This window comes from Ovis canadensis, chromosome 14 (genome assembly GCF_042477335.2).
Source record: "Ovis canadensis isolate MfBH-ARS-UI-01 breed Bighorn chromosome 14, ARS-UI_OviCan_v2, whole genome shotgun sequence".
NCBI classification, from domain to species: Eukaryota; Metazoa; Chordata; class Mammalia; order Artiodactyla; family Bovidae; genus Ovis; species Ovis canadensis.
The window spans coordinates 28,192,807-28,220,311 of NC_091258.1; the positions used below are offsets into that span (position 1 = coordinate 28,192,807).

Sequence of the window (27,505 nt, forward strand, 5' to 3'; positions counted from 1 at the left end):
TGAGAGAGATGGGAATACCAGACCACCTGACCTGCCTCTTGAGAAATCTGTATGCAGGTCAGGAAGCAACAGTTAGAACTGGACATGGAACAACAGACTGGTTCCAAATAGGAAAAGGAATACGTCAAGGCTGTATATTGTCACCCTGCTTATTTAATTTTTATGCAGAGTACATCATGAGAAACGCTGGACTGGAAGAAACACAAGCTGGAATCAAGACTGCTGGGAGAAACATCAATAACCTCAGATATGCAGATGACACCACCCTTATGGCAGAAAGTGAAGAGGAACTAAAAAGCCTCTTGATTAAAGTGAAAGTGGAGAGTGAAAAAGTCGGCCTAAAGCTCAACATTCAGAAAACGAAGATCATGGCATCTAGCCCCATCACTTCATGGGAAATAGATGGGCAAACAGTGTCAGACTTTATTTTTTTGGGCTCCAAAATCACTGCAGATGGTGATTGCAGCCATGAAATTAAAAGACGCTTACTCCTTGGAAGGAAAGTTATGACCAACCTGGATAGCATATTGAAAAGCAGAGACATTACTTTGCCGACTAAGGTCCGTCTAGTCAAGGCTATGGTTTTTCCAGTAGTCATGTGTGGATGTGAGAGTTGGACTGTGAAGAAGGCTGAGTGCCGAAGAATTGATGCTTTTGAACTGTGGTGTTGGAGAAGACTCTTGAGAGTCCCTTGGACTGCAAGGAGATCCAACCAGTCCATTCTGAAGGAGATCAGCCCTGGGATTTCTTTGGAAGGAATGATGCTAAAGCTGAACTCCCGTACTTTGGCCACCTGATGGGAAGAGTTGACTCACTGGAAAAGACTCTGATGCTGGGAGAGATTGGGGGCAGGAGGAGAAGGGGATGACCGAGGATGAGATGGTTGGATGGCATCACTGACCCGATGGACATGAGTCTGAGTGAACTCCGGGAGTCGGTGATAGACAGGGAGGACTGGCGTGCTGCGATTTGTGGGGTCGCAAAGAGTCGGACACGACTGAGCGACTGAACTGAAACTACTGAAAACAATGTTCATTCCATTATCATTACTGTTTATCCTGATTACAACTGGTCCCACATTTTGTTATGCATAGAAGAATCACTACTGACAGAAATGGTTAGGTGGTGTTATGCCTAACATAAGAAAACTTAGTTATTACCTTCCATTAAGAGTATCCCCAATTGACTTATAATTCTTAAAACCAAGGATTGACCTGATAATTTGGAGAATTCAGCTATATAAATTGACTTTAAAACTAATAACTTAGATATTTAAAACACAATAAAAATATTTGCAGAAATAAATCTTCACTTGGGTTTCTGGTTTCATAATGTCAATGAGTGTATGCTCACAAGCAGGACACATACTATGTACTGGTACCCAGCAGGCACTCATTAAAGCTATATCAAAGGCCAAGTTTTATACATTTAACCAAGACCAAAGGCTAAAGAAATATTATTTAAACATATTGGGGATTTACTAATATTTTTAGTACTTGAAAACTCTTCTTTAAAAAAATGCAGGAACAGAGTGATTACTTGAACACTCTTAATCATCTATATTTACGTCTACTTGATAAAGACTCCAGATCAAATTGTTTCCCTCTGAAAGATTAACTTTCATCATTGTAAAACACGAGGTTTGCTCTTTGGTGATAATTGGATTTATAAAACTTAAATGTTGGGACTGTATAATGTCTTTAAACACCAATTAAATGCATAGATTAAAAAAATATTATCTCCATGCCTTCTGTTCAATTAAGAGCTAAACTTCTCTCATGAGTAAGCCAGACAAGTATTTAGCAGATACTCAGACTTACAGAACTAATGTAACTAAATCAAAATCATTAATAAAAATGTAAAAAAGAATTCACAAAAAAGTTTTAAATTCACTATTCAAAAGTCAGAACATCTGCCCTTCATTACGGGAAACTCTTACCTATCAATTAAAGCAATGATTATGTTTTTCACATTTACATTTTGGTGTAACTCAGCACAGGCCCGAAGAAAAGGATTCAAAGTTTGAAGGTGGAATTCATCAGGGAAAACCTGAAAATCAAATGATAATCAATTATTACTAAAATCAACTAGCAAAAATCAATTAGTAAAAGCATTTTCTACTATATTCTGGACTTAATATTTAAAGCTCATATTTGTGGGGGGAAAAAGACCATTTTAACATTATACAAGCAAGTGCAAATACATCACTTTCAAGCCTCTCTAAACATAACCCCAGAAAGAAATATTCTGTTAACCAAAGTACATCTACAATTAAACTAAAACTAATGATACCTAAACAACTTGGAGGTTACTCTTTCCTACATTTTGGGAGGAAAAACCCATTAATACAAAGACCATGTTATTATATTAACAGGAAAAAAGGATTTATTTAGGAAAGCTTAATCTCTCTTTGATCAAGATTTTCTTCCCAAAAAAACAAAGAAAATTAATGAAATAAAAAATGAGTTCCTTAAAAACCTGAAATGTTCTCACCTACCTGAATAATGCACTCCATGAGATATTCCTGAGCCAAAGCATCTCTGCAATTCACCACTTGCTCTAATATGCCGGTCAAAACAATCTGAAAGAAGAAAAAGATTTTAAGAATTAAAGAATTATTTTCAAAATCTTAAGTCACTCCTCCAGTAACATATTTGAACTACTAACTTAAAAATATATTTTAGGTTTTCCTGATCCATACTTCTAGACTAAACTGTAAAATTTTACAGAAGAATGTTTAAATAAAAAAATTCTGGATTTCTATTTTGTAAAAGTCAAAGTCCATTTCATTGGTGTTTTTTATGATTTGTACTTTTTGTGTCCTAAGAAAGCTTACCTAATCCAAAGTTATAAAGACTTCCTTTGTGTTTTCTTCTAGAAATTCCAGTTGCAAATTTCACACTTATGACTTTGATCAATTTTTTTGAGTTCCTCTGCATACTATGAGAATGGGTCACAATTCAGAGGCTTGGTTTGCATACAGATGTCCAATTGTTTCAGAATCACTTGCTGAAAATTTGCCTTTGCACCCTTATCAACAATAATTGATTACGTACACGTGAGTCTATTCTGGGTCATCTCTTCTAGGGGTAAGCAAATCTAGCTTAATGACCATTTTTGTCTATTGTTTCCATATTATCTTCGGCTGCTTTTGCACTACACTGGCAGAATTTAACAGCTGCAAACTATATGGCTTGTAAAACCAAAAAATAAGTACTATTTGGTCCTTTAAAGAAAAGGTTCGCGAATTCCTGATTTATTTTCCACTGATACATGTATTTACCCTTTCACCAATATCACATTCCTTTATTGTAGCTTTAGAGTAAATCTATAGTAAAATAAATCTCAATGTAAAGAAAACTGGTATCTTGATAACGATAATACTGAGTCTTCCAATCCACAAACACAGACTCAAATATGTCTTTTAGTTTATTTAAGTCTTCTTTGATCAACAGTTTTCAATGCAATATTATTTTTAAAATATTTCAATTTCAAAAATCAGACTTTATATATCTCATAAGAAAAGATGAGAAGTAAAAAGATATAAACCTGTTTGTAACGTTCCACATTTACACCTTCCAACTGACTAAGGCGCACCAAATTTGTTCCCACTAAAATTCTCAGTTCTTGTCTTTCTCGTTCTCTTTTTTCTCTATCTCGGCTATGTCCCTGATGCTGCATTCGAACCCAGAGCTTGTTCATTTCTGCAAAGTTGAGTAGGACAAAATCCATGGAATCACTGATATCACCAGTTGTTTCTTCACTGCAAAGAAACAGTTGGAAAAATCTTTATACACAGTATTTAATTTACTACTATTTCTCTTCTTTGTGCATTTCCTTCTTACCTCTTTAATACACCAAACGCTTCATGAAAGACATCTTCAACTACACTGTCTTAGTGCTCAATTTCAAGAGGAAGAGAGAAAAGAGTATCAGGCAGAGGACACAGCTCAAGTTTAGAGGGACAAAATGCCCCCCTCACTCCTTTTGGGGCTTCCCAGGTGGCACCAGTGATAAAGAACCCAAAATCTAAGAGATGTGGGTTCGATCCCTGGGTTGGGAGGATGCCCCGGAAGAGGGCATGGCATTCCATTCCAGTATTTTTGCTGGAGAATCCCACGGACAGAGAATCCTGGCAGGCTACAGCCCATGGAGTCATGAAAAGTCCGATACAACTGAAGCAATTTAACCACTCCTTTTCCTGGGCCAACTAAACTTGTTCTTGGAATTATATTCCATTAATTCAAAAAGCCTTAAAAAATTGACACATGTCACTGTTAACTCATTTTATTATTGAGTATTTTATGTTTGCAATTGAACTATCAACTTTGTAAGCTCTGTAAGGTAAAAGACCAAGTATTTCTTGCTTATTTTTACATTTCCTAAGATGGGGAACTTAGTAATTTTCAAAACTTTTTGCTGATTACTAAATTAATAGTCAAAACTGAATCAAATAATAACACAGCAAATACCCTCACCATCTTCACACTGTTAAATTTTTATCTTTTCTACACCACTTAAATTTTTGTCATATGCATGGTTAAAGTTTTATTATAGCTTTTCTTTTAAAAAGGAAATGATGCAGATATACTAAAAACAACTAAAATATACATAGTAGAAATAAATGAATAAAGAAACTTTTTAAAAAGGGAAATAAGTTCCCCAATCAAGGGAACTTGTCATGTGAATAGTTCACCCAACTGGATAAAGACCATCTGCCATCTTTGTGGGATAAAAGCACAACAGACTTGGATGCTAGAATACTGGTTGCATAAGACACAGCTCTCTCTGAATGGCTTCCCCCTGTCCCCCGTCCTGTTCTGGAGTTAATATCTTATTTTAATATCTGTGTGCACAGATAATTAAAATCACTTATACTCTGGGGTACTTGCTGCTGCTGCTGCTAAGTCGCTTCAGTTGTGTCCAACTCTGTGCGACCCCAGAGATGGCAGCCCACCAGGCTCCCGTCCCTGGGATTCTCCAGGCAAGAACACTGGAGTGGGTTGCCATTTCCTTCTCCAATGCATGAAAGTGAAAAGTGAAAGTGAAGTCACTCAGTCGTCTCCGACTCTTTGTGACCCCATGGACTGCAGCCCACCAGGCTCCTCCATCCATGGGATTTTCCAGGCAAGAGTACTGGAGTGGGGTGCCATTGCCTTCTCCGCTGGGGTAACTAGAAGTTCCTAAATTACAAAAACTGATAAGACATTCAAGAAACAATATGAAAACTGGCTAGCTCATAAAAAAAGTTAAACATACTTCGTTATTTTATCACAAATACAATTTTCAAACTGTAACTCATTTAAAAAGTTGTACTTTCAAAGAGTATCTGATGGAATGGAAAAATGCTCTCAATTATGCTAAATTTAAAAAGGTTCTAATAATCTACACATAATTTTTATAACAGTACATTTTATATCACATCACATGTACTGTGTCTCAAAGGAAATCTATACACAAAATGCTACCAGTGGCTGACTCTGGGTAGGAGAATTACCGATATTTATTTTCTTCTATATACTTTTCTATACTTTTTATACGTTTTACAACAACAACAATAAAAATACTACACCTAAATCAAGAAAGAAAACCACTTACTCTGTTGGCTCCCCTTCATCAGGTAAGATGTTTCTGGTACACTGAAGTAGATAATTTCGAAGAAATAGACCTCTCAAGGGATGTTGCACACCACGGCACATTTCTACCAAATCTTTCAAAATATCTTTCCTGGACTGAGGAAATGACTTGACATATACAACTCCAACTGTGATCAACAGATAACTAGAAGAATGAGGCAACATTTGATTAGAAATAAAATACTCAAGAATTTGACTATATTCAAACACAATATATACAAATATGAAATAAACAAGACAGGAAGCAGGTTTTCTCCTATGCAATAAAGAAAATATCATCTAATTTAAAATATAACTGTTTACTGACCCCCTTCCATTTATTTATAATATCACCTTTAAACACATTAGGACTCATAACTGTCATGGTATTAACTTTTCTAGTAGTCAAGAAATTAGAATATGTCCATTTTTTTCTATTTTCAAAGTTCCTCAATAATCTATAATAAATAGTTATTTGTACTTCACAGCCTTAAAAAATCACTATCAAAATGTTAACCGCTATTCGTTAAGAAACTAAATAACCTTAAGCCCACTGATTTTAAAGGATGTAACACAAAGTGTGAAATGCAGATATAAAAGCCCGCAGAATCTTAATAAGGAAATGGCAACCCACTCCAGTGTTCTTGCCTGGAGAATCCCAGGGACGGGGGAGCCTGGTGGGTTACCATCTATGGGGTCGCACAGAGTCAGACACAACTGAAGCGACTTAGCAGCAGCAACGCAAAGTGGGAAATGCAGATATAAAAGCAGGCAGAATCTTAGTAACTTACAGCCTTGGGATGATGTTTCCGGCATACTGTACAAGTTCATAGAGATCTGCCACTTTTCTTCCTTTAGCAAATTCATCTGTCAGGTAAACTTCCAGGTAGTGCAGTTCATCAGAAATAGCCATATCTTTTAATTATCATTAAGGATTTAGAGCTGAGTCATCCTAAGAACGCTGACTCTGCAACTTGTTGGACTCATTAAATTGCGCAAATTTCTTAGTTTTTTCTTTATTTATTGGGGGCAGGGGGCATGCCCCATAGCTTGTGGGATCTTAACTCCTCAGCTAAGGATTGAAACTGGGCCATGGCAGTGAAAGCCCAGAATTCTAACCACTAAACCACCAGGGAACTCCTATATCAGGCAAATTTCCTAAATGTTAGTCATGTAAGAAAGCATGTTTAAATTCTGGGCTTTCCTGACTTTAAGGGGTTTTAAAGATGTCTGGTAAAGCAAAACAATAAAAATAAGATTGCCTGTGAAACTACTTCAGGGTTTTGAAATGGCAAATCATTGATATCCTTTACATTTCAGAGTCCAGCTTGACAAAATCTTAGCGTTAAAAACCATTTGCTTAATACTTCCAATATCCTTCATGAGTAGTCTGAAAACTGAGATAAAACAACAAGCCACATAAAGAAGTGTAAGCACAAAAAAGGGGTTTCTGATACTCTTCTCAGCACATTTGCAGGGAGAAGTACTATTTGATCAAGACAATGAGAAATAATACAACTTCCAAAAAACCTAGGGAACAAACAAAATAAGCCTTATCAAGAAAATAGTATGATCAAAATGTTCTTCAACTTTCAAAAGATACAAAGTTCATAGTAGCTCTTTGGTGATAACATAGAAGTCCGCAGTTCACCAAGCATATTAGAAGCATGTTTCAGAGCATCCATAAGCTTGTTTTTGTCCTACAGAAAAACCAAGAGCATTGGTGAGAATGCTTAATTTAAATAAACATTTAACTTGGCTATACAAACTTTAATCAAGGATCTATTACGCAGTTCTGAAAGTACAGAGCACCTAAATTATTTTAATCACATAAAAATCGAGTTTAATTTCACCTTGCCTTCACTTTCCTGAAAAGAGTAAGATAACGTAATTCCTCACCAGGCTGCAAAGCTTAGCAAATCTCATTTATCTAGGACCACAAGCTTCCTGGCAATAACTCAAATCTTTACAATCCTGGCAACTATGAAACTATAGCTCCATTAATTTATCTTTTACCTTTAAGCAAGAAAACTGGCATACTGATTCTTTTGAAAGAAAGTTACTATTCTGACTGGCTTGGTCATAGGTTAAACACTCTTCAGAGACGTCTGGAATGACTACTCTTTAAGTATGCTTTTCTCCTCACAATGTCCATATGCCCCACTTAAGACATAAACATAGACAATTCCTTTAGATACAGAAACACTGTTCATACACAGAAAGAGATAAAAGCAAGCAATAGCAAGCTCCATACCACCCATTTTCTCCACTCCAGTTTTGTTTTTACAAACTGGTTTGCAAGAAAAACAATACAATAGAAACAACTGGTTAAAAGAGCATATTATTACTAAGCTTTAGAAACTCTAAGACACTTTACGAAGGCAAGATATCATCATCATCATCAATACAGCAACTTATGATTTACGTACCAGCCTATTTGGTTCCATTTCTTAAATTTTATCCAGAGAATCTATAGTTTCTACACAATCTACTCTTTCAGAATATGATAATTAAGTATAGTTTTTAAGGTAGTTCTTGCAAAAAAAATGTATCTGTTCAGGACAGAAATAAAAGCCTTCAAGATAGAGGGGAAAGGCTGAACAATTCAAATTGAAAGCGTTTAAAACCAGTATTTATTAAGCAACTATTATATGTCAAGTACTCCTCAGGTTTGAGGTATAGAACTGATGAGGCCAGTAATTCAGGTCAGATAGGGTATGGAGATAATACAGTGATGTGTAAATAGAAGGCAAGGTCTCCCATCCTCATGGAGCTTAAATTCTGGTAGGGAAGACAGACAATTTCAAACCACAAATATAAAGGTAAATAAAATATTTCAACAGGGCTATCTACTGAAATTGCTCCACATAGCGCCTGAGGGAGCTGAGGCTGAATATTATTAGGTTTACCAGAGCAGTAGTGCGACAGGCTTTAGAAAACACAGCCTAATATTCCCAGGAACACGCAGATTACAACTGTGCCTCTCACACTGTCCTTCTTACCAGGCATCTCTTCATCTGGAATGACTGGACCTTCACAGCCTGTATGGCTTCATCCAGGAGTTTTTCCTGCTCATCCTGCGGTGACTGCTGTGTTGTAGGCTAAAAAAAATTTTTTAAATCTCCCATTAATGTGTCATTAGAACTCTCGTCAAGCAAATCTGTTTTTTTTATAGGTCCAGCAATAGTTTACATTTACAAAGCTTTCACATAAGGTTCATTCCAGTTCTACATCTCAAGACTCATTTATCAATTTTTGACAACTGAACAGAGAGCTGTGCCGTTACTGAAGTTAATAGCATAGACTGCTGAAGGAGAAAACTAACAGATACAGAGAATTTCTTCTCAGAAACTGACTCAACATTCCTGTAGTAGGTTGTCTTCAAAGAAATAGAAGGTGGTGGTTTATGGCTGCCTATGCTCTGCTGCTGCTGCTAAGTCACTTCAGTCGTGTCCGACTCTGTGCGACCCCACAGATGGCAGCCCACCAGGCTCCCCCGTTCCTGGGATTCTCCAGGCAAGAACACTGGAGTGGGTTGCCATTTCCTTCTCCAATGCATGAAAGTGAAAAGTGAAAGTGAAGTCGCTTAGTCGTGTCCGACTCCTAGTGACCCCATGGACTGCAGCCTACCAGGCTCCTCTGTCCATGGGATTTTCCAGGCAGGAGTACTGGAGTGGGGTGCCATTGCCTTCTCCAGAGCCTATGCTCTGCTAATACACTCTAAATCCACCTAGAACATAACCAATCTGTGGTGGTTAAGTAGTCTAACCCAAATCTCTAAAAGCTTCCTTTTTTCCTAAACTACCTTTCATCTGCATCTTAGTCTATTCTTAGGAAGACCAAGGAACTAGTTTACGAGAACACTTATCCTCTTACGCAATATATAATGAGGGACTAAACAGCTTAGAAATAAAATAGCTAAAACTGTTGACTGTGACTTGTAGTAGAACACCATGAAGAGTACACTCCCTCAAGGATCTACCGTACCATTTCAATTACAGACAGCTACAGTTATAATGGACAAAATACATCTGTACAGTCTTCTTTTTGCCATCAGAAAAATTTCCTTGCAAAATGAATTAGATCTACCTGTGAACAGAATTAACCACTCCATTCCTTATGTTGAATAAACACTGTTTACACTTCTGCTACAGCAGTGAGCACATTATAACTATAAATGATGGCTATTTTTATATCCTTGGAACCCAACACATTGCCAGACATATAATGGATGCTTCATAAATGTTCAGTCTGAATAAGCAAGCTGGTTTTAGATGTTTTTAATAAAAAGCAACTAAAGAATCAACAGATGAATGGATAAACAAATTATGTTATATACATATAAGGAATATTACTCAATCATAAGGAGTGAAGTATTGATAGATGCTATGTGAACTACAAAAAGGTTATTTAAGTAAAAGAAATCAGACATGGAAGACCACACATTGTGTGACTCCACTGATATGAAATTAAGGCATAGCTCAGAGATGCTGCACGTTCAGGTCCAGACCACAGCAGAAAAGCAATACTGCAATAAACTGAGTCACATAAATTTTTCAGTTTCATATGTTTACACTGTAGTCTATTAAGTCTGCAACAGCATTATGTCTAAGTAAATAATATATACGCCTTAATTTAAAAATAACTTATTGCTAAAAACTGCTAACCATCATCTGAGCGTTCAGCAAATTTGTGCTGGTGCAGGGTCTCACTTTGATGTTGATGGCTGCTGAAAGTCATGGAGGCCTGTGGCAATTTCTTAAAATAAGACAATAATAAAGTCTGCCTCATGGACTGGCTTGCTCTTTCACGAATGATTTCTCTGTAGCATGTGATAGTCTGATACCATTTTACCCATGGTTCAGTTCAGTTCAGTCGTGTCCGACTCTTTGCGACCCCATGAATTGCAGCATGCCAGGCCTCCCTGTCCATCACCAATTCCGAGTTCACCCAAACTCACATCCATCGAGTCAGTGATGCCATCCAGCCATCTCATCCTCTGTTGTCCCCTTTTCCTCCTGCCCCCAATCCCTCCCAGCATCAGAGTCTTTTCCAATGAGTCAACTCTTCGCATGAGGTGGCCAAAGTACTGGAGTTTCAGCTTTAGCATCATTCCTTCCAAAGAGAGCTTCCCAAATTGGAGTCAGTTCTCTCAAACTCTGTGTGCTCAGTAGCTCAGTCATGTCCAACTCGTTGGACTGTAGCCTGTCGGGCTCCTCTGTCCATGGGATTTTCCAGGCAAGAATATTGGAGTGGGTTGCCATTTCCTCCTCCAGGGAATCTTTCCAACCCAGGGATCAAACCTGCCTCTCTTGCATCTCCTACACTGGCAGGTGGATTCTTTACCACTGTGCCACCTGGGAAGCCCCTCAAACTGCCCTGCTGCATTCACTAAGTTTACGTAATATTCTGAATCCTGTGCTGCCATTTTCAACAGTCTTTACAACATCTTCACTGGGGTGGAGTTCAATTCAAGAAACCACTTTACTCATTCATACAAACCAACTCTTCATCTGTTGAAGTTAGATCAGGAGATTTGGCAATTCACATCTTTAAACAGTCACATCTTTAGGCTCCACTTCTGATTCTAGTTCTCTTGTTACTTCCACCACATCTTCAGTTACTTCCTCCACTGAAGTCTTCAACCAACCAAGGTCATCCATGAGGACTGGAATCCACTTCTTCCAAACTCCTGTGTATATTGATTTTTTTGACCTCTTCCCTTGAATCACAAACGTTTTTAATAGCTTTCAGAATGGTGAATCCTTTCCAGAAGGCTTTCAATTTGCCTAGATCCATCAAAGGAATTATTATCTGCAGCAGCTACAGCCTTCTGAAGTCTTTTTATTTGGCTGCACTGGGTTTTAGTTGCGGCATGTGGGATCTTCAATCTCTGTAGCAGCATGCGGGATCTTTAGCTGTGGCAATGTGAACTTTTAGCTGTGGCATGTGAGATTTAGTTCCCTGACCAGGGATGGAACTGGGCCCCCTCACTGGGAATGCCGAGTCTTAGCCACTGGACCACCAGAGAAATCCCTGAGATGTATTTCTTAAATAATAAGACTTGAAATTCAAAATAACTCCTGATCTGTGGGCTACAGAATGGATGTTGTGTTAGCTAGCAGGAAAACAATATTCATCTCACTGTATGTCTCCATCAGAACTCTTGGGTGTTAGGTACGTAATCAGTGATTATTAATATTTTGAAAGCAATTCTTTCTTTTCTGAGCAACAGGTCTCAACAGTGAGCTTAAAACATTCACTAAACGATGTTGTAAACAGATGTGCTGTCATCCAGGCTTTGCTTTTCCATTTATGGGCACAGGCCCATACTTCATAAGGACCCTAGGATTTTAGGAATAGTAAATGAATACTGGCTTCAACTTAGTCATCAGCTGCACTGGCCCCTAACAAGTCAGCCTGTTCCTGAAGCCAGACATTGACTTCTCTCTGGCTGTGAAAGTCCTACATGGTATCGTCTTCCAAAAGAAGGCTGTTTCGTCTACAAGGAAAATCCTTGCTTAGTGTAGCCACCGTTATTAATTATCTTATCCAGATCTGCTAGGTAACTTGTTACAGCATCTGCATCAGCATTTGCAGCTTCACCTTGCATTCTTATGGTATGAAGATGGCTTCTTTATATATACCTTAACCAACTTCTGCTAACTTCAAACTTTTCTTATGCAGCTTTCTTACCTCTCTCGGCCTTCACGGAACTGGAGAGGGCCTTGCTCTGAATTAGGCTTTGGCTAAAGAAAATGTGATGGCTGGTTTGATCATCTACCCAGACCACTAAAACTTTCTCCTTATCAACCGTAAGGCAGTTTCACCTTCCTTTCATTCATGTGTTCACTGGAGTAGCACTTTTAATTCCCTTCAGTAACTTTTCCTTTACATTTACAACTTGGCTAACTGTTTGGTACAAGAGGCTAAGCTTTTGACATGTCTTCCTCACTGAGTTTAATCATTTCTAGCTTTTGATTTCACTTGAACGCTTTCAACTCTTCCTTTCATTTGAACACTTAAGAGACTGCTGCTTCTGCTGCTAAGTCGCTTCAGTCGTGTCCGACTCTGTGCGACCCCATAGACGGCAGCCCACCAGGCTCCCCCGTCCCTGGAATTCTCCAGGCAAGAACACTGGAGTGGGTTGCCATTTCCTTCTCCAATGCATGAAAGTGAAAAGTGAAAGTGAAGTCGCTCAGTCATGTCCGACTCTTCGAGGCCCCATGGACTGCAGCCTACCAGGCTCCTCCGTCCATGGGATGTTCCAGACAAGAGTACTGGAGTGGGGTGCCATCGCCTTCTCCGACTTAAGAGACTACTGTAGGGCAATTAACTGGCTTAATTTCAAGATACTCTTGTACCTCGGGGAACTGGGAGGCTCAAGAAAAGGGAGAGTAATGGAGAAGAGCTGGTCAGGGGGCAGTGAGAATACACACACTTACGTAAGTTTGCAGACTTACGTAAGTACAGATTGTGTCACCTAAAACAATCACAACTGATCACCATAACAAACATGATAATGGAAAAGTATGAAATACTGTGAGAATTACCAAAATGTGACACAAAAACACAAAGTGAGCAAATGCTGTTAGAAAAATGGCACCAGAAAGACTTGCTAGATGCAGGATTGCCACAAAGTTTCAATTCTGGGGGGAAAAAAAATCCAGTAAAGCAAAGCACAATAAAATGAGGTATATTTGCATCCAGAATAGGAAAATCATCCATAGAAACAGAAAGCAGACTGGTGGTTACCAGGAGGGAGAGTGGATGAGTAACTGCTTAATGAGTACAGGGTTTCCTTTTTGGGTGGTAAAAATGTTTTGAAACTGAGTTTCCCTAGGGCATACTTCTTCATAAGCATAAATAAATTTCAAAGAAAAAGTTCAATATCTTTTATACTGAACACTAACTCACACAACAAAACTAATGGTGTAAAATGCTGACAAGGAGCATGTGCATTTAAGGGTTCTGACTTAATGAAATTCACTGTTCATCATGGGCTAGTTCTCTGAGACCAAGCAACAGTTTGGGTTTTTTGGCTCCTTATCTCTGGATGCAATAGATTTAACAATTATTACAATCAACGGATTTCACTAGGTTCAGAAAGCCAGCTTTGAGATAACCAGAAATTTTTATTGTGATAAAACATACACATTAGAAATGTGTATGTTATAAAATTTTTATTGTGGTAAAATATACACATTTTTATTGTGGTAAAAATTTGCCATTTTCATAATTTTTAAGAGTGCAGTTCGGCAGCATTAAGTACGTTCACACTGTTGTACAGCCACTGCCACCATCTATCTCCAGAGCTTTTTCACCTTTCCAAAAGGAAACTGTGAGCAATAAACAGTAACTTCCCATCCCCCCCACTCCCGCCCTAGGCAACTACCACTTTCTTTGTCTAAGTGCTTGACTTCTCTAGGACCTCATATAAGGGGAATTGGCAAATGGGGGCGACTCTCTACTTGTGGTGCTTCTCTCTTATTGAAGACTACGGGTTCTAGGGCTCTCGGCTTAGCCGCCCAGGGACATGTGGAAGATGTGGCAATCTTCCCAGAGCAGGAATCGAACCTGTGTCCCCTGCATTGGCAGGCAAATTCTTAACCACATTCTTAACCACTAGATCACCAGGGAGATCCAAAATTTCCTTCTTTTTGAGGTTAAATAATATTCCATTGTGTGTATATACCATTTTGTTTATCCATTCATCTGCTGGTGAATGTTTGGGTATAAAGTACTACATTTTGGCTACTGTGTATAAATTATATGGCAAATAAAAGCGTGGTTATAAAAAGGCTGGGTTCATGCTCAGTCTCTAAATCATGTCCAGTTCTTTGCCACCCCATGGACTGTAGTCCCTCTGGCTCCTCTGTCCATGGGATTCTCCAGGCAAGAATACTGGAGTGGGTTGCCATTTCCTTCTCCAGGGGATCTTCCCAACCCAGGGAGCAAACCCAAACACAGGTTCTGCACTGTGTCTCCTGCATTAGCAGGTGGATTCTTTATCACTGAGCCATCTGGGAAGCCCTATAAACAGATTACAAACAATTCAAAAATATTTGTATAGAACTGACTAGACTCAGTAATCTGTAGGCCAATTAGCAAAATTTTTCTATTTTGTACCAACTGGGTTTAAAATTAATAGAAAAGCATATATACAAAATGTAGAAAATAAAGCGATAAAGCTATAATAAAGAAATGTACTTTTACATGTTACTCGTAAGACAATGCAGCTGGCTATTCTAAAGGAACATCTAGATGCCCTTCCTGCCAAGTATGGGACTGAGCAAGTCAGTTTAACATGAACATGATTTCACTATACACAAATTAGGTAACCAATGACCCCTCACTCATAAAAGTCATTTACAAATGACTCTGTACATAGCAGTTATATATATCAGAGAAAAATGGAAACACTAGAGCCAAGATCAAATTAATATTTGTGATTAGGCCCCTTTTAGCCCACACATTCAAGCCAAATAGCCCTCACAACTCTACAGTTAAAAGGTGCAGAGAAAACAACGGTCACTATGAACATATCACTTATAAAACTAGTTCCCATTCAAACAATGTGCTTTCATTTCCTCTTGCAGCAAACAAGGATAATAGAAACACTTGTATCATTGTTATGAGTAATAAAGTGAAATGACACTGATAAAGCTTGAAAATTGCTTAGCACTTAGTAATAAGCAATCCACCTAAGTGTTCCCATCATTATTATATTCCCCATAGATACCAGCAATTATCTACAACCATCCTAGAGACTTGTCGATCTCTCCACTCATATAGATGTTTTCAACATAGATGTAATCAAACAATGCAATGTTAATCAACTACAAAACGAAAATAACACATCTCACAAAGATACAGAATTTCACTATGTTAATGAAAATACTATTTTTAAAATGACGGTAAGACACAAAATAGCAACTGAAGTAGGGAGAACTAAGCACGATGAAGGAATGGAACATCCAAAAATATATTTTAATACCGGCACCTCCAATTTCATTTACCAATAAATTTCCCCAGGAATCCTATGATGGCACACACCACGACCATTTACTTCCCCCAGCTTTATCTACTAGCAATACACGTTCATCTCCACCTAGAAAATTCCTACTCACAGTCCTCAGAATCTCAGTTCACATGTTACTTCCTGTAATCTTTCCCATACTCCCCAGAACCTTCTCTCCTTTCATGGTCCCACAGCACTGAACTGATGGACTGTCCTCAGTACTCAGACTGTACTACATTAAGTTCCATAAGCATGTCTTCTGCTAGACTCTTCAGTTCTTTGAAAGCATGGGCTATGTTTTCAGTGTCCAGCACAGTGCATGACATAAAAGACACACAAGATGCATGATAAATTGAACTGAACCCTAGATTTTAGAATTGGGAAGGGCCAAAAGGGGAACATTTGTTTTCAGATGCAAAAAGGAGACTCAAAGAAGAATGAGTGATTTGCCCAAGTCAGAGACAGTGGTTGTGACAAGACTACTACTCAAGTTTTCTTTCCCAGTAAAATTCGTGAGGACAATACAGGGTGTCTCCTTCACTGTTCCAAACTGGTTCCTCACGCACAGAACGGGGATATATAAGAGATCCTCAAGTAGGTGCTTTTTTATTACAAACACTATAAATGTCAATCCATAAATGCTGAGAAACAGACAAATGCTAGTTTAATTTTTGCACCATTCTTATATCAATTCCCAAATAAGAATTCAGAGAAATAAGCAGAATCACCTCGTACAGCATCACATTATATGAAAGCAATATATGTCAAACATTTTGCTTTTGGCATTAGTGCATTTAAAGTGCAGCCTGTTTCCAGGCTTACAGGTTTTCAGAAGCCTGTCTACACAAACTGAATAGTGAGATAACTAAAACTGACATACTGTACACCAACATGCAAAAATATTATTTATACAGTACAGGCTATGTCAAACGCTAATAAAATGCAAGTGACAACTTGCCTTTGTGGAAACTAGACACAAGGATTCACATTTTGAGGAAGTTCAAGTTCACCAGCCAACAGCTACACCACGATTTGCTGCCAGCATGGAGAGGCGCTAAGGAGAATGCCTCCTTCCAGTAAGTAAAAGACCTGGATTTTATCAATGGGGAAGTCAGTAAAAGAGCCAGGGCGCCCAATGAACAAATATTAAAGGAAACAAGCAGTCTCTTTTTTGTCTCTCAGAATTAATGGAGATCAGATAGTATGAGTCCTTCCAGGAAATTCACCTAAGCCAGTCCCTAGAATTCTCTGACACATACTGCAATCTAAGAGGCCTATGAGGCTAAAAAAGGCCCGGGCACTATTAAGGACCCTCCAGAAGGTATTTCTTGCACAAGACAGGGACACGAAAGCACTACCAGGCACAAAGGTGGAACCGTCAGCAAGGGAGCAGCCTTTGGGCGGGTCCCAACGCAACCTCTGCGCCTCAGGCCCTCCGTACGCCCCCGTTCTAGCCAGACGCCCAGACCCAGCACTAGAGATCCCCTCAAGGCGGGGCAGTGGCGAACTCCACTCAGAGGGCTCGCAGGCCCTTACTGACTCTCAGAGCTAGGGAGCGAATACACCCCCTCAAAGAGCAACGGCCACGGCCAGGCGCCGCCGCGCCCCCGATCACGGATCGGCCCGCCTGCGGCCTTCCCCGGCCTGCCCCCCAACCCGTAGGCCAAGCCTGGCTGGTATTAGCCCCGACCCGGCTGCTGGGCCCCGACTCCGCCTGCATGGTTCCAAACGGTGGGAGCGAGCAGTGGCTAGGAAAAGGGTCAGCCCGGGGCCCGCCGCCCCTCAGCACTCACCATGGCGACTCCCCTAAGCCTGCAGCTTGAAGCACCCACCCCGCGCGGAGCCTCCCGCGGTCAGGTGACTCTGCGGCCCCTCCAAGCCCCGCCCCCTCTAGCTCCGCCTTCGGACCCATCAGACGGCTTCTCGATTGGTCCCCCAACTCCCGCGTATTTATTGGTCCCTGTCACTTCACGGTGGACTGACGGACCTAGGCGCCAGCCAATCTCTCCACGATGTGTGAGAGGGCGGGGGCAGTGTGGAGTACCGGGGAAGCTCTCGGCGGCAGGAAGGGGCAGCCGGAGAGAAAGGCAATACTAGAGTCTCTCCAGAAGGGAGGAGTGGAGTGAGTGGAGCCACCCCAGCACATTCACTTTTTGCCTTGACGTGTGTACTCGCAGCGCGCACGCGCAGAAGGATGGCCAGGATTGGTTTGCGGGGCAGTCGGAACTTCTAGTCCTAACCAATCCAGGTGCCGCGAGGGGGGGCGGCCCAGCCTTAATTGGCTAGCGCAGCATCTGTGCGCGGGTTTCGTCTGGTCTCAGCTGTGGGTGTCGTCCTAGTCCGCGCCATGGAGTCTGGTCTGATCAGGCGTTTAGCCCCGCGGCTCGGCATCGCCGAGCCGGAGGTGCTGAGGTGAGTCCGGCTGCGCACGCCCCAGTAGCCCTGCGCCCTCCTCAAATGGGGCCCCATGCTTTTCCCGCGCAAAGGCAGAATTTAGGCTCTACATCAAGAAAATCCTACCGGCAATAGGCTCTGTGAGCTGGCCGGAGGGGCGAGCGGCCCCTGGGACCAGCTAGCATTGTGAGATGCACGGTGGTGGGAAAGGGAGAGAGGCGGAGAACTTGGGTCGTTTCCCTGAAACTTACTGAGAGTGCGTTTACGGCAGAGGCAGACGGGATACAGAACCCAAGGAGGGCAGTGTCTGGTGGCCACGACATGCAGTAAACGAAATAGGATTGGTGTGCGGAGCCGCGGCCTGTGTCTGCTTTTAATTTAAACAAACAAACAAAAAAAACTTTCCAGAAAGCCTCAGAGGGGTTGCTGTTTACGCTGAGGCTCGATTGATAGAAGCTGCCAGCCACGGGAAGATGTGGGAAGAGAGCCCAAGCTGGCACAGAAAACTGTACAAAAGCCCGGAGATGGCAAGGGCCTTTGCAAGAAATAAAGTATTTCTAAATACTTTAAACTGTGGAGTGCAGGACTTAACTCTGGAGGGCAGGGCTAGGCCGGGTGCCTGGGCTGTGGATTAGTTGAGGGAAGGGAAGGAGCATTTCTTAAAAGACAGGAAGTATGGCCTTCTGCACTCTTAATCATTTAGAACAGTGGTTCTGAAAGTGTAGTCCCTGGACCAGCAGCATCAATATTTTCTTGTCACTTGGTAGAAATGCACATTCTTGGGCCCCATTCTAGGCCTACCGATCAGAAACTTGGGGCTTGTTTTCACACGCTACAAGGTGACTGTCATAGACATTAAGTTTGAGAACTACTGATTTAAAGGAAGGAGGAACCCTGGTTTCACCTGCCTGCCTCTGTCTGCCATAGTTCATGCTTGTTCCAGTAATGGAAGGCTGAAAGAAGGGTTGGCCTTTTTTGAAGGATTTCAAGAACTTAATTCTTCCTGAAAGGATTGGAGCACAGTGATGTTCGGAGTCAGGGGGTTTGTTCTGTCTTGTAGAACCCTGTCCTCTCTCAAAGGATGTGAGTTTCATTCCCAGCCCCAAAAAACATGCATAAGAGTTAGGGTCAGAATGAAGTCCACCTGGCTGAATTTATTGCTTACCAAAGTATTGGGCAAACTTCTGAAAAAGAAAGAGTTTTAGTGAATGTGTTGCTCAGGAAAGCGGAGGAGTACTTGCGACTGTCCCATGTGAAGTGTGCTGGCCTGTCTGCACGAACCACAGAAACCAGCAATGCAGTCATGTGCCTGGACCTTGCAGCTTCCTGCATGAAGTGCCCCTTGGACAGGGTAAGTAGGTCCCAGTGAATGTCTGAATACTCTGGTGTGACACTGAAGTTTAATCATATGTTTTCATCTCTGGTTGTACTAGCCCCTGTTAAACTCTGTTTTAGAATTTTCATCTAGAATATGTAGAATATGTTACTCTAGATGAAGTTTAGAACCATTGTGTCAAGTTGGAGAAAAAACTTTTTTGCAATGATATCTTTACTCTTTACTACGTACTTTCCCTGAGCACTTCTTTCCTTATACAAAGGCATCTATCAAACTGCCACTAGCATCATCCTCCTAAATCACATACTTTAAAACCATTGTATTATTTTTCTTCCAATGTCACAGTGATTGAGAGCCAAGCTATGGCAAGACTCACATGTTGAGACCAGATCTCAGCACCACCAGTTACTAGTTCTGTGAGTCTCTTGTTTCCTCATCTATCAAGTGGGGTAAGAGGTATCCATTTGGAGAAGACTCTTGAGTCCCTTGGACTGCAAGGAGATCCAACCAGTCCATTCTGAAGGAGATCAGCCCTGGGATTTCTTTGGAAGGAATGATGCTAAAGCTGAAACTCCAGTACTTTGGCCACCTCATGCGAAGAGCTGACTCATTGGAAAAGACTTTGATGCTGGGAGGGATTGAGGGCAGGAGGAGAAGGGGACGACAGAGGATGAGATGGCTGGATGCATCACTGACTCCATGGACGTGAATCTGAGTGAACTCCAGAAGTTGGTGATGGACAGGGAGGCCTGGCGTGCTGTGATTCATGGGGTCGCAAAGAGTCAGGCATGACTGAGCGACTGAACTGAACTGATTTCACTGGATAATTGTAAGGAAGAAACAATGTACTATATGTAGCACTCCTAACACAGTGCCTATCACACATATATGCTACGCTGATAAAATGGTGGCATTGTAAACACCATTGACTTCCAATGGGTTGGCTCCCCATTACCATCAAACTCTCCAGCCTCTCTTGATCCCTGCTAACCTCAAGCTACAGTATTCACTTACTTAACAGGCCATGCACCTTAATGACTGACTTTGTAAATGCACTGCCTTTTTTTTTTAAACCTGGGATGCTCTTCTAGCAAGCTCCTGTTTGTCTTAAAATGACCTCACTTTGCTGTCACATTGTTTATTAAGCTTTTCTTCCCCAGGCAGAGTTGGTGTCCCTCAGTCGTTGTCCCTCCTGTTTCTCTCCCAGTCTCCGTCTCCTGTCCCTTTTGCACACACTCACCCTCCTCACGCCACTCCCACTACTTCGCTCCTTCGTTTTTCCAATGGATTACAAATTGGCACCTTTGTTAAAATAAGTAACCATATATATATCTTCTCTGTTTTTTAATTCATGGACTTCTCACGTGACACTAGTGGTAAAGAATCCACCTGCCAGTGTAGGACGCACAAGAGACACGGGTTCTCATCCTGGGTTGGAAAGATTCCCTGGAGTAGAAAATGGTACCTTAGTCCAGTATTCTTGCCTGGAAAATTACATGGGCAGAGGAACCTGGCAGTCCATGGGCCTGGCTACAGTCCATGGGACCTCAAAGAGTCAGACACAACTGAGCGTGCACACATCCATGCGTGCACACACACACACACACGCATTTTTTAGTTCACAGCTCGGCATTGGGAGTGTTATGTTGTATTTTAAATTATCTGCACACACATGTGACATGACTGCCTTTCTATAGGTATGAGCTATTGCAAGCAGTAGTTAACTTGTCTGACATGGTTACTGATTTTGAGTAAATGAAGCTAAACCTTTAGGTAGAGTGACTTGCCACAGAAATAATTAATCTTGAAAAGCTGACTTATTAAACAAGTGTTAAAGGTACTAATATGGAGCACTTAAGATTTTTATGATTCATTTCTTTTTCCTTTCAAAGGCTTACTTAATTAAACTTTCTGGCTTGAACAAGAAGATGTATCAGAGTTGTCTTAAATCGTTTGAGTGTTTATTGGGCCTGAACTCAAATATTGGAATAAGAGACTTAGCAGTACAGTTTAGCTGCACAGAAGCAGTGAACTTGGCTTCAAAGATACTGCAGAGGTATGAGGCATGTAATTAAAACTCAGTACTGATACATAAATTGAAAGTATCCAATGTCCTGGTAATTTTCAGTTTAAAAAACAATTAACATGCTGAAGTGACAGAATGTATTTCTTTTACATTTAAGTGACACATTTATGAGTTTGTATTTGTATTTTCAGTCCCTTTGAAACAATATTTTCTAACAAATAACTCTGCGAACACTGCTTTTACTCAGCTATGAGTCCAGTCTTCCACAAACACAGCAGGTGGATCTTGACTTATCCAGGCCGCTTTTCACCACTGCTGCCCTGCTTTCAGCTTGCAAGTAAGTGTTCCTTTTACCATTCAGGAAAGTCTATAATTTATAAATAAATTTCTCATTCCCAAAGAATACTTCTAATTTAGTTGATTTCAACTCAAAGCATATTTTCCTAAATAACAATAGTGGCCAAGTGACCCGAGTCTCAGTTTATCCCACAACAGATCTGACAGCTAGGAATTAGTGTTGCCTGAAGGCTGCTTGCCAATATATAAGCTGGGTAATCTGATTTCAGAGTCTGCCTTTTTAAAATCATGAAATCTGTCATTAAAATAGCATTTAGTTGTGATTTTCCAGTCACATTTTTGAATTGTTGATTACAACTCTTTTTCAAGTAATTTATAAAACAGTTCAATAATAAATTCTTAATTTGAATCTTTGGGGTTATCTATATGTATACTGACTGAAATGTTACCCTAGAAATATTAGTAATTGCTGTCTTCATCTAAAGTTGTCTTGTTTTATCTTGCTAGAAAACTCCTCAGAAAACAAAATTAGTTGGCTGTTAGACAATAGGTTTTTTACTACCTAACCACTAATTTTGATGTGTTTGGCTCCATTAGCTACTATTAGTGATTAATTGGCCTTAATAGAAAATGCCCTTTAATTCAATACAACTATATGGAAGGAACATGGCTATTATAGAAAACAATATGGACAGATTTACTTTTGAAACCAAGTTTCACTGAGCAAAAAAAGATTCAAATAGGTCTGTTATCTGAAATAAGAAGCTCACTTTGTATTTTTCATTAGTGGTGGTTGTGAATTGTTATTAGGGAGGAAGTTTTTGGAGGTGAGAGTGGTTTATATTCCTGTAGTAGCATAAATATAAGCATCTTGTGTTAAAGTGAATTAAATATTTTAACATGCTGTAATTGCCACTCAGCAAATTAGTTAATATCTGAGATTTACTAGAAAGAGTTCTATAAGGCATGAAGCGCTACAGTAGATGTCTTTCATGTGTCCTGTTTGGTACATAACAGATAACGTGTATATTGTAATTCTCGCAGTACAATGAATAACTAAATAAATAGCTTTAAAAGGTAAGTTTACATGATTTTTAGCTAATGATATATGTGTGAAGTAAAGGGAAAATTAAACAGATGGGAGCTCGTCATAAAGCCTGAGTGGAAAGGAAATAAGTTGATAACTGGTTGGCCAAAAAAGATAACAGTACTGATCTTAAGAACAGCAATTTATCAAATTCTTTTGTAGGATTCTAAAGGTAAAGGTGGACAGAAATAAAATGGCAGCCACATCTGGAGTAAAAAAGGCCATATTTGATCGACTCTGTAAACAGTTAGAAAAGATTGGGCAGCAGATCGACAGTGAGTAATTCATTCCATGTTTCAGGAATGTGTCACTTGAAAATGTAAACCTGCTGGTAAAAGTTAAATATTTTCAAACCTGCAAACTAGCTCCTTTCTATTTACTATCAGTTCAGTTCAGCTGCTCAGTTGTGTCCAACTCTTTGTGACCCAATGAATCGCAGCACGCCAGGCCTCCCTGTCCATCACCAACTCCCGGAGTTCAGTCAAACTCACGTCCATTGAGTCAGTGATGCCATCCAGCCATCTCATCCTCTGTCGTCCCCTTCTCCTCCTGCCCCCAATCCTTCCCAGCATCAGAGTCTTTTCCAATGAGTCAACTCTTTGCATGTGGTGGCCAAAGTACTGGAGTTTCAGCTTTAGCATCGTTCCTTCCAAAGAACACCCAGGGCTGATCTCCTTCAGAATGGACTGGTTGGATCTCCTTGCAGTCCAAGGGATTCTCAGGAGTCTTCTCCAACACCACAGTTCAAAAGCATCAATTGTTCGTCACTCAGCTTTCTTCATAGTCCAACTCTCACATCCATACATGACCACTGGAAAAACCATAGCCTTGACTAGCCGGACCTTTGTTGGCAAAGTAATGTCTCTGCTTTTCAATATACTATCTAGGTTGGTCATAACTTTTCTCCCAAGGAGTAAGCATCAAACTTGCAGACTAGCTCCTTTCTGTTTACTATAGGTGAGATCAATTTTTAGTAAGAAAATTACTGTTTATTTTCAGTAGCAAAATTAGTTTGTTTTCAAATAAATAGCTTAATAGCTGTTTATTTAGCTTAATAACTAAAAACAACAATAAATGCTGTAATTCCGTAAATTCATGCCCAGAGAGTAGATTCTCCCTTTCGAAATCTGACAAGAAAAGACAAAGAAAAGATAGCAAGATAATTCCCCTTCTCCTTATCCTAGTATTTGGCCATTTGTGATATCTAATTTTTATTTCTGATCCAAAATATACCCCAAAACTGAAATTAAAAATTGGAGAAAAATGAACTCAGATGAGAGATATGTATATATATTATTATTTTTTTTTTCCCCCTAAAGGAGAACCTGGAGATTCAGCTGCTCCACCCCAGAAGAAAAAGAAGACAGTGATTGAACCTTCAGCAAAGGGTGAGGCGTGTTAATACTAGATGAAAATCGAAGTTTGTACAACAGGATTAGTGTGCGATGGATTTAATGCAGTGAATAGCCCTTTGCTGCTGTAGCAGCTTGCCTTAACAAGAGTCAGATTCTACATTTGTAGCAAGATGGATGGACCTAGAAATTATCATACTAAACAAAATAAGTCAGACAAATACCAATGATATGTCCTTTATAGATGGAGTCTAAAATATGACACAAACGAATTTATTTATGAAACAGACAGACTTACAGACATAGAGAACAGACTTGTGGTTGCCAAGGGGAAAGGGGTGCAGGAGAGGGTTGGATTGGGAGTTTGTGACTATCAGATGCAAACTATATATAAAGGATGGATAAACAACAAGGTCCTAATGTATAGCAGGTATAGTAGGGAACTATATTCAGTGTCCTGTGATAAGCCATAATGGAAAAGTGTATATATATATATACGTGTGTGTGTGTGTAACTGAATCACTTCGTTGTACACCAGAAACTATCACAACATTGTAAATCAACTACATTTAAAAACAGTCAGATTTTAGCTAAATCCTGTCAGTTAATCATTGATAATACCAGTTTTTCAAGCAGTAGTTTACACAAGTACTGTGTAATTAAGAATATATCTGATGGGCCAATAAACACATGAAAAGATGCTCAATATCACTAACTATTAGAAGAAAGAAAGTGTTAGTTGCTCAGTTGTGTCCAACTCTGTTTGACCCCCTGGACTGTAGCCCACCAGTCTCCTCTGTCCATGGGATTCTCCAGGTAAGAGTACTGAAGTGAGCGGCCATTTCCTCCTCCAGGGGATCTTCCCAACCCAGGGATGAAGCCGGGTCTCCCACATTGTAGGCAGATTCTTTACCATCTGAGCCACCAGGGAATCAAAACTTCAATGAGGTATCACCTCCTACTAGTCAGAATGGCCATCATCAAAAAATCTACAGATAATAAATGGTAGCGTGGGTGTGGAGAAAAGGGAATCCTACACTGTTGGTGGGGCTGTAAACTGATACAGCCGTTATGGAGAATAGTATGGTGATTCCTTAAAAAGCCATGAATAAATCTACCATATGACCCAGCAGCCCCACTATTGGGCATATACTCCTCTGAGAAAACCATAATTGAATGAGGCACATGTACCCCAATGTTGATAGGAGCATTGTTTACAATAGCTAGGACATGGAAGCAACTTAGATGCCCATCGACAGATGAATAAAGATGTGGTGTGTGTGTGTATATATACACACACACATATATACATGCAATGGAATATTACTCAGCCATGAAAAAGTACACATTTGAGTCACTTGTGAGGTGGATGAACCTAGAGCCTGTTGTACAGAGTGAACTAAGTCAGAGAAAAACAAATATAGTATCAGGTCAGTCACTCAGTCATGTCTGACTCTTTGCAACCCCATGGACTGCAGCACACCAGGCTTCCCTGTCCATCACCAACTCCTGGCGCTTACTCAAACTCAAGTCCATCGAGTTGGTGATGTCATTTTAAAGCATATATATGGAATCTAGAAATATGATTGATGAGCCTTGCAGGGAAGGATTGGAGACACAGATGTAGAGGACATAGTCAGGGAGGGAGAGAGTAGGACGAGTGGAGAAAGTAACATCAACATATGTACACTATCAGATGTAAGATGGATAGCTGGAAAGAAGTTGCTGTGTAGCCCAGGAAGCTCAGTCTGGTGTTCTGTGATGACCTGGAGGGATGGGATGGGGGGAGAGGAGGGAGGCTAGGGAAGGGAGGGAATGTATGTACAATTATGACTGATTTGCATTGTTGTATGGCAGAAATCAACACAACACTGTAAAAAGTTTTTTCTTAATATTTAAATTTAAAAAAATAGAAGAAAAATAATATATCTGAAGACAAACTGTTTAGATTCAAATCCTGCTTTATCACCTACTGGCTCTGTGAACCTCAATTCCTAATCTATAAAATATGATTAATGTTAGCACCTATTTCATAGAATTGTGAAGACTGAGATAATACAATTAACGTGCTTGGTTCAAGGCTTGATAAATGTTAACTATCATCAAGAAGTCTTGAACTGCTTGGAGTATAAGGGAGAGTGAAAAACTGATGTGTTAACTTCTGTTTCCATTTTTCATTGTAGTATCTTATTCCCTGTTACCTTAATTAAGATAGACATTTTAAAGTAAATAAGCTCGCTTCTTTCTTACTCATTTATAACATAAGGAGTTTGAAACATTAAAAAAAACTTTTTCTCTCGTAGAAATAGAGAATGTAGTAGAGACCCTACATAAACCGCAGAAAGGTGAAGATCTGACACAAGATTATGAAGAATGGAAAAGGAACATTTTGGAAAATGCTGCCAGAGCACAGAAGGCTGCAACACAGTGATTTCAGCTTCCAGGCTAACTTGTACTGCAAACCAGCAGTGCACCTGCCACCTCAAGGAAAATGTGAGGACTTTGGAAATTTTTGTAAACTTTTAAAACAAAGATCCTATTCTTAACAGCAAAGAAGCCAGCCTTGGGGCTCAGCAGGATGGCTCTGATAATGGGCAGCAAATTCATTAGATCAACCACAGTGCCTGGTTGACTCAGCCTGGGCTCCCCACAGGTCTGCACTCTGCAAAATGTAATTGAAGCCATTTTGCTTTTTTGTTTTGTTTAAAGCAAAAGACAGTCGTCTGCCCTATCCATAATATGAAATTCAGGCTGAATGGAGTCTAAAGATTTAAGTTTTTGTGTAAATCTCTTGGTTTGAATAAATCCATATATGGTACAATCTTAAGTTAATAAATATTATTTTTATATGCATTCAAAGTGTACGTGTTATCAGTCTGGGAGAATTCTTGTGATGCCAAAAGCTGTCTTCTCTAATGGGAAAAAAGACTCAGCCAGGTTGCTGAACTGAACCATACTGCTCCCCAGAGCACAAACTCTTGAATCAGGCTTTCTGGGTTTAAAACCCTGCTCAGCTCTTACGCCTGTGAAACCTTGAACAAGTTAATTAGCTTCTTAATCCTTCATCTGGTTATCCCTATAGCCCAGATAGTAAAGAATCTGCCTGCAATGCAGGTTCGATCCCTGGGTCAGGAAGATCCCCTGGAAAAGAAAATGGTAATCCACTCCAGTATTCTTGCCTGGAGAATCCCACGGACAGAGGAGCCTGGCGGGCTACAGTCCATGGGGTCACAAAGAGCTGGTCATGGCTAAGTGACTAACACACATCCTTCATCTATAAGTAGGAATAAAAGAGATGTCTACCTCATAGTATAATTGGAGGAGTATTTGAGCCAATACTTGTAAAGCATTTAGTGCAGCTCCTGGTAAAAGTATTT

The 27,505-nt window shown here is 40.1% G+C and overlaps 2 protein-coding genes across 2 annotated transcripts in view; one reads left to right on the forward strand and one right to left on the reverse strand.

Moving 5' to 3' along the window:
- Positions 1-17,540, reverse strand: part of VPS35 (VPS35 retromer complex component) — a 29,109-nt gene extending 11,569 nt beyond the window's left edge. The window contains exons 1-8 of the mRNA XM_069549771.1: positions 17,430-17,540; positions 8,618-8,716; positions 7,219-7,315; positions 6,407-6,530; positions 5,599-5,781; positions 3,550-3,763; positions 2,498-2,581; positions 1,940-2,049 (exon numbers count right to left, since the gene is read on the reverse strand). Of these exons, the coding sequence (XP_069405872.1) occupies positions 1,940-2,049; positions 2,498-2,581; positions 3,550-3,763; positions 5,599-5,781; positions 6,407-6,530; positions 7,219-7,315; positions 8,618-8,716; positions 17,430-17,432 (914 nt within the window). The 5' untranslated portion in view covers positions 17,433-17,540. The remainder of the gene's footprint in view (positions 1-1,939; positions 2,050-2,497; positions 2,582-3,549; positions 3,764-5,598; positions 5,782-6,406; positions 6,531-7,218; positions 7,316-8,617; positions 8,717-17,429) is intronic.
- A 37-nt stretch (positions 17,541-17,577) lies between these two features.
- ORC6 (origin recognition complex subunit 6) lies at positions 17,578-26,981 on the forward strand. Its single transcript, XM_069549783.1, has 7 exons — positions 17,578-18,048; positions 19,252-19,381; positions 21,259-21,422; positions 21,640-21,729; positions 22,939-23,051; positions 24,096-24,164; positions 26,432-26,981. Exons 1-7 carry the CDS (start codon positions 17,984-17,986, stop codon positions 26,557-26,559), a joined length of 759 nt encoding a protein of 252 aa, XP_069405884.1. The 5' UTR covers positions 17,578-17,983; the 3' UTR covers positions 26,560-26,981.
- The last annotated feature ends 524 nt before the right edge of the window (positions 26,982-27,505 follow it).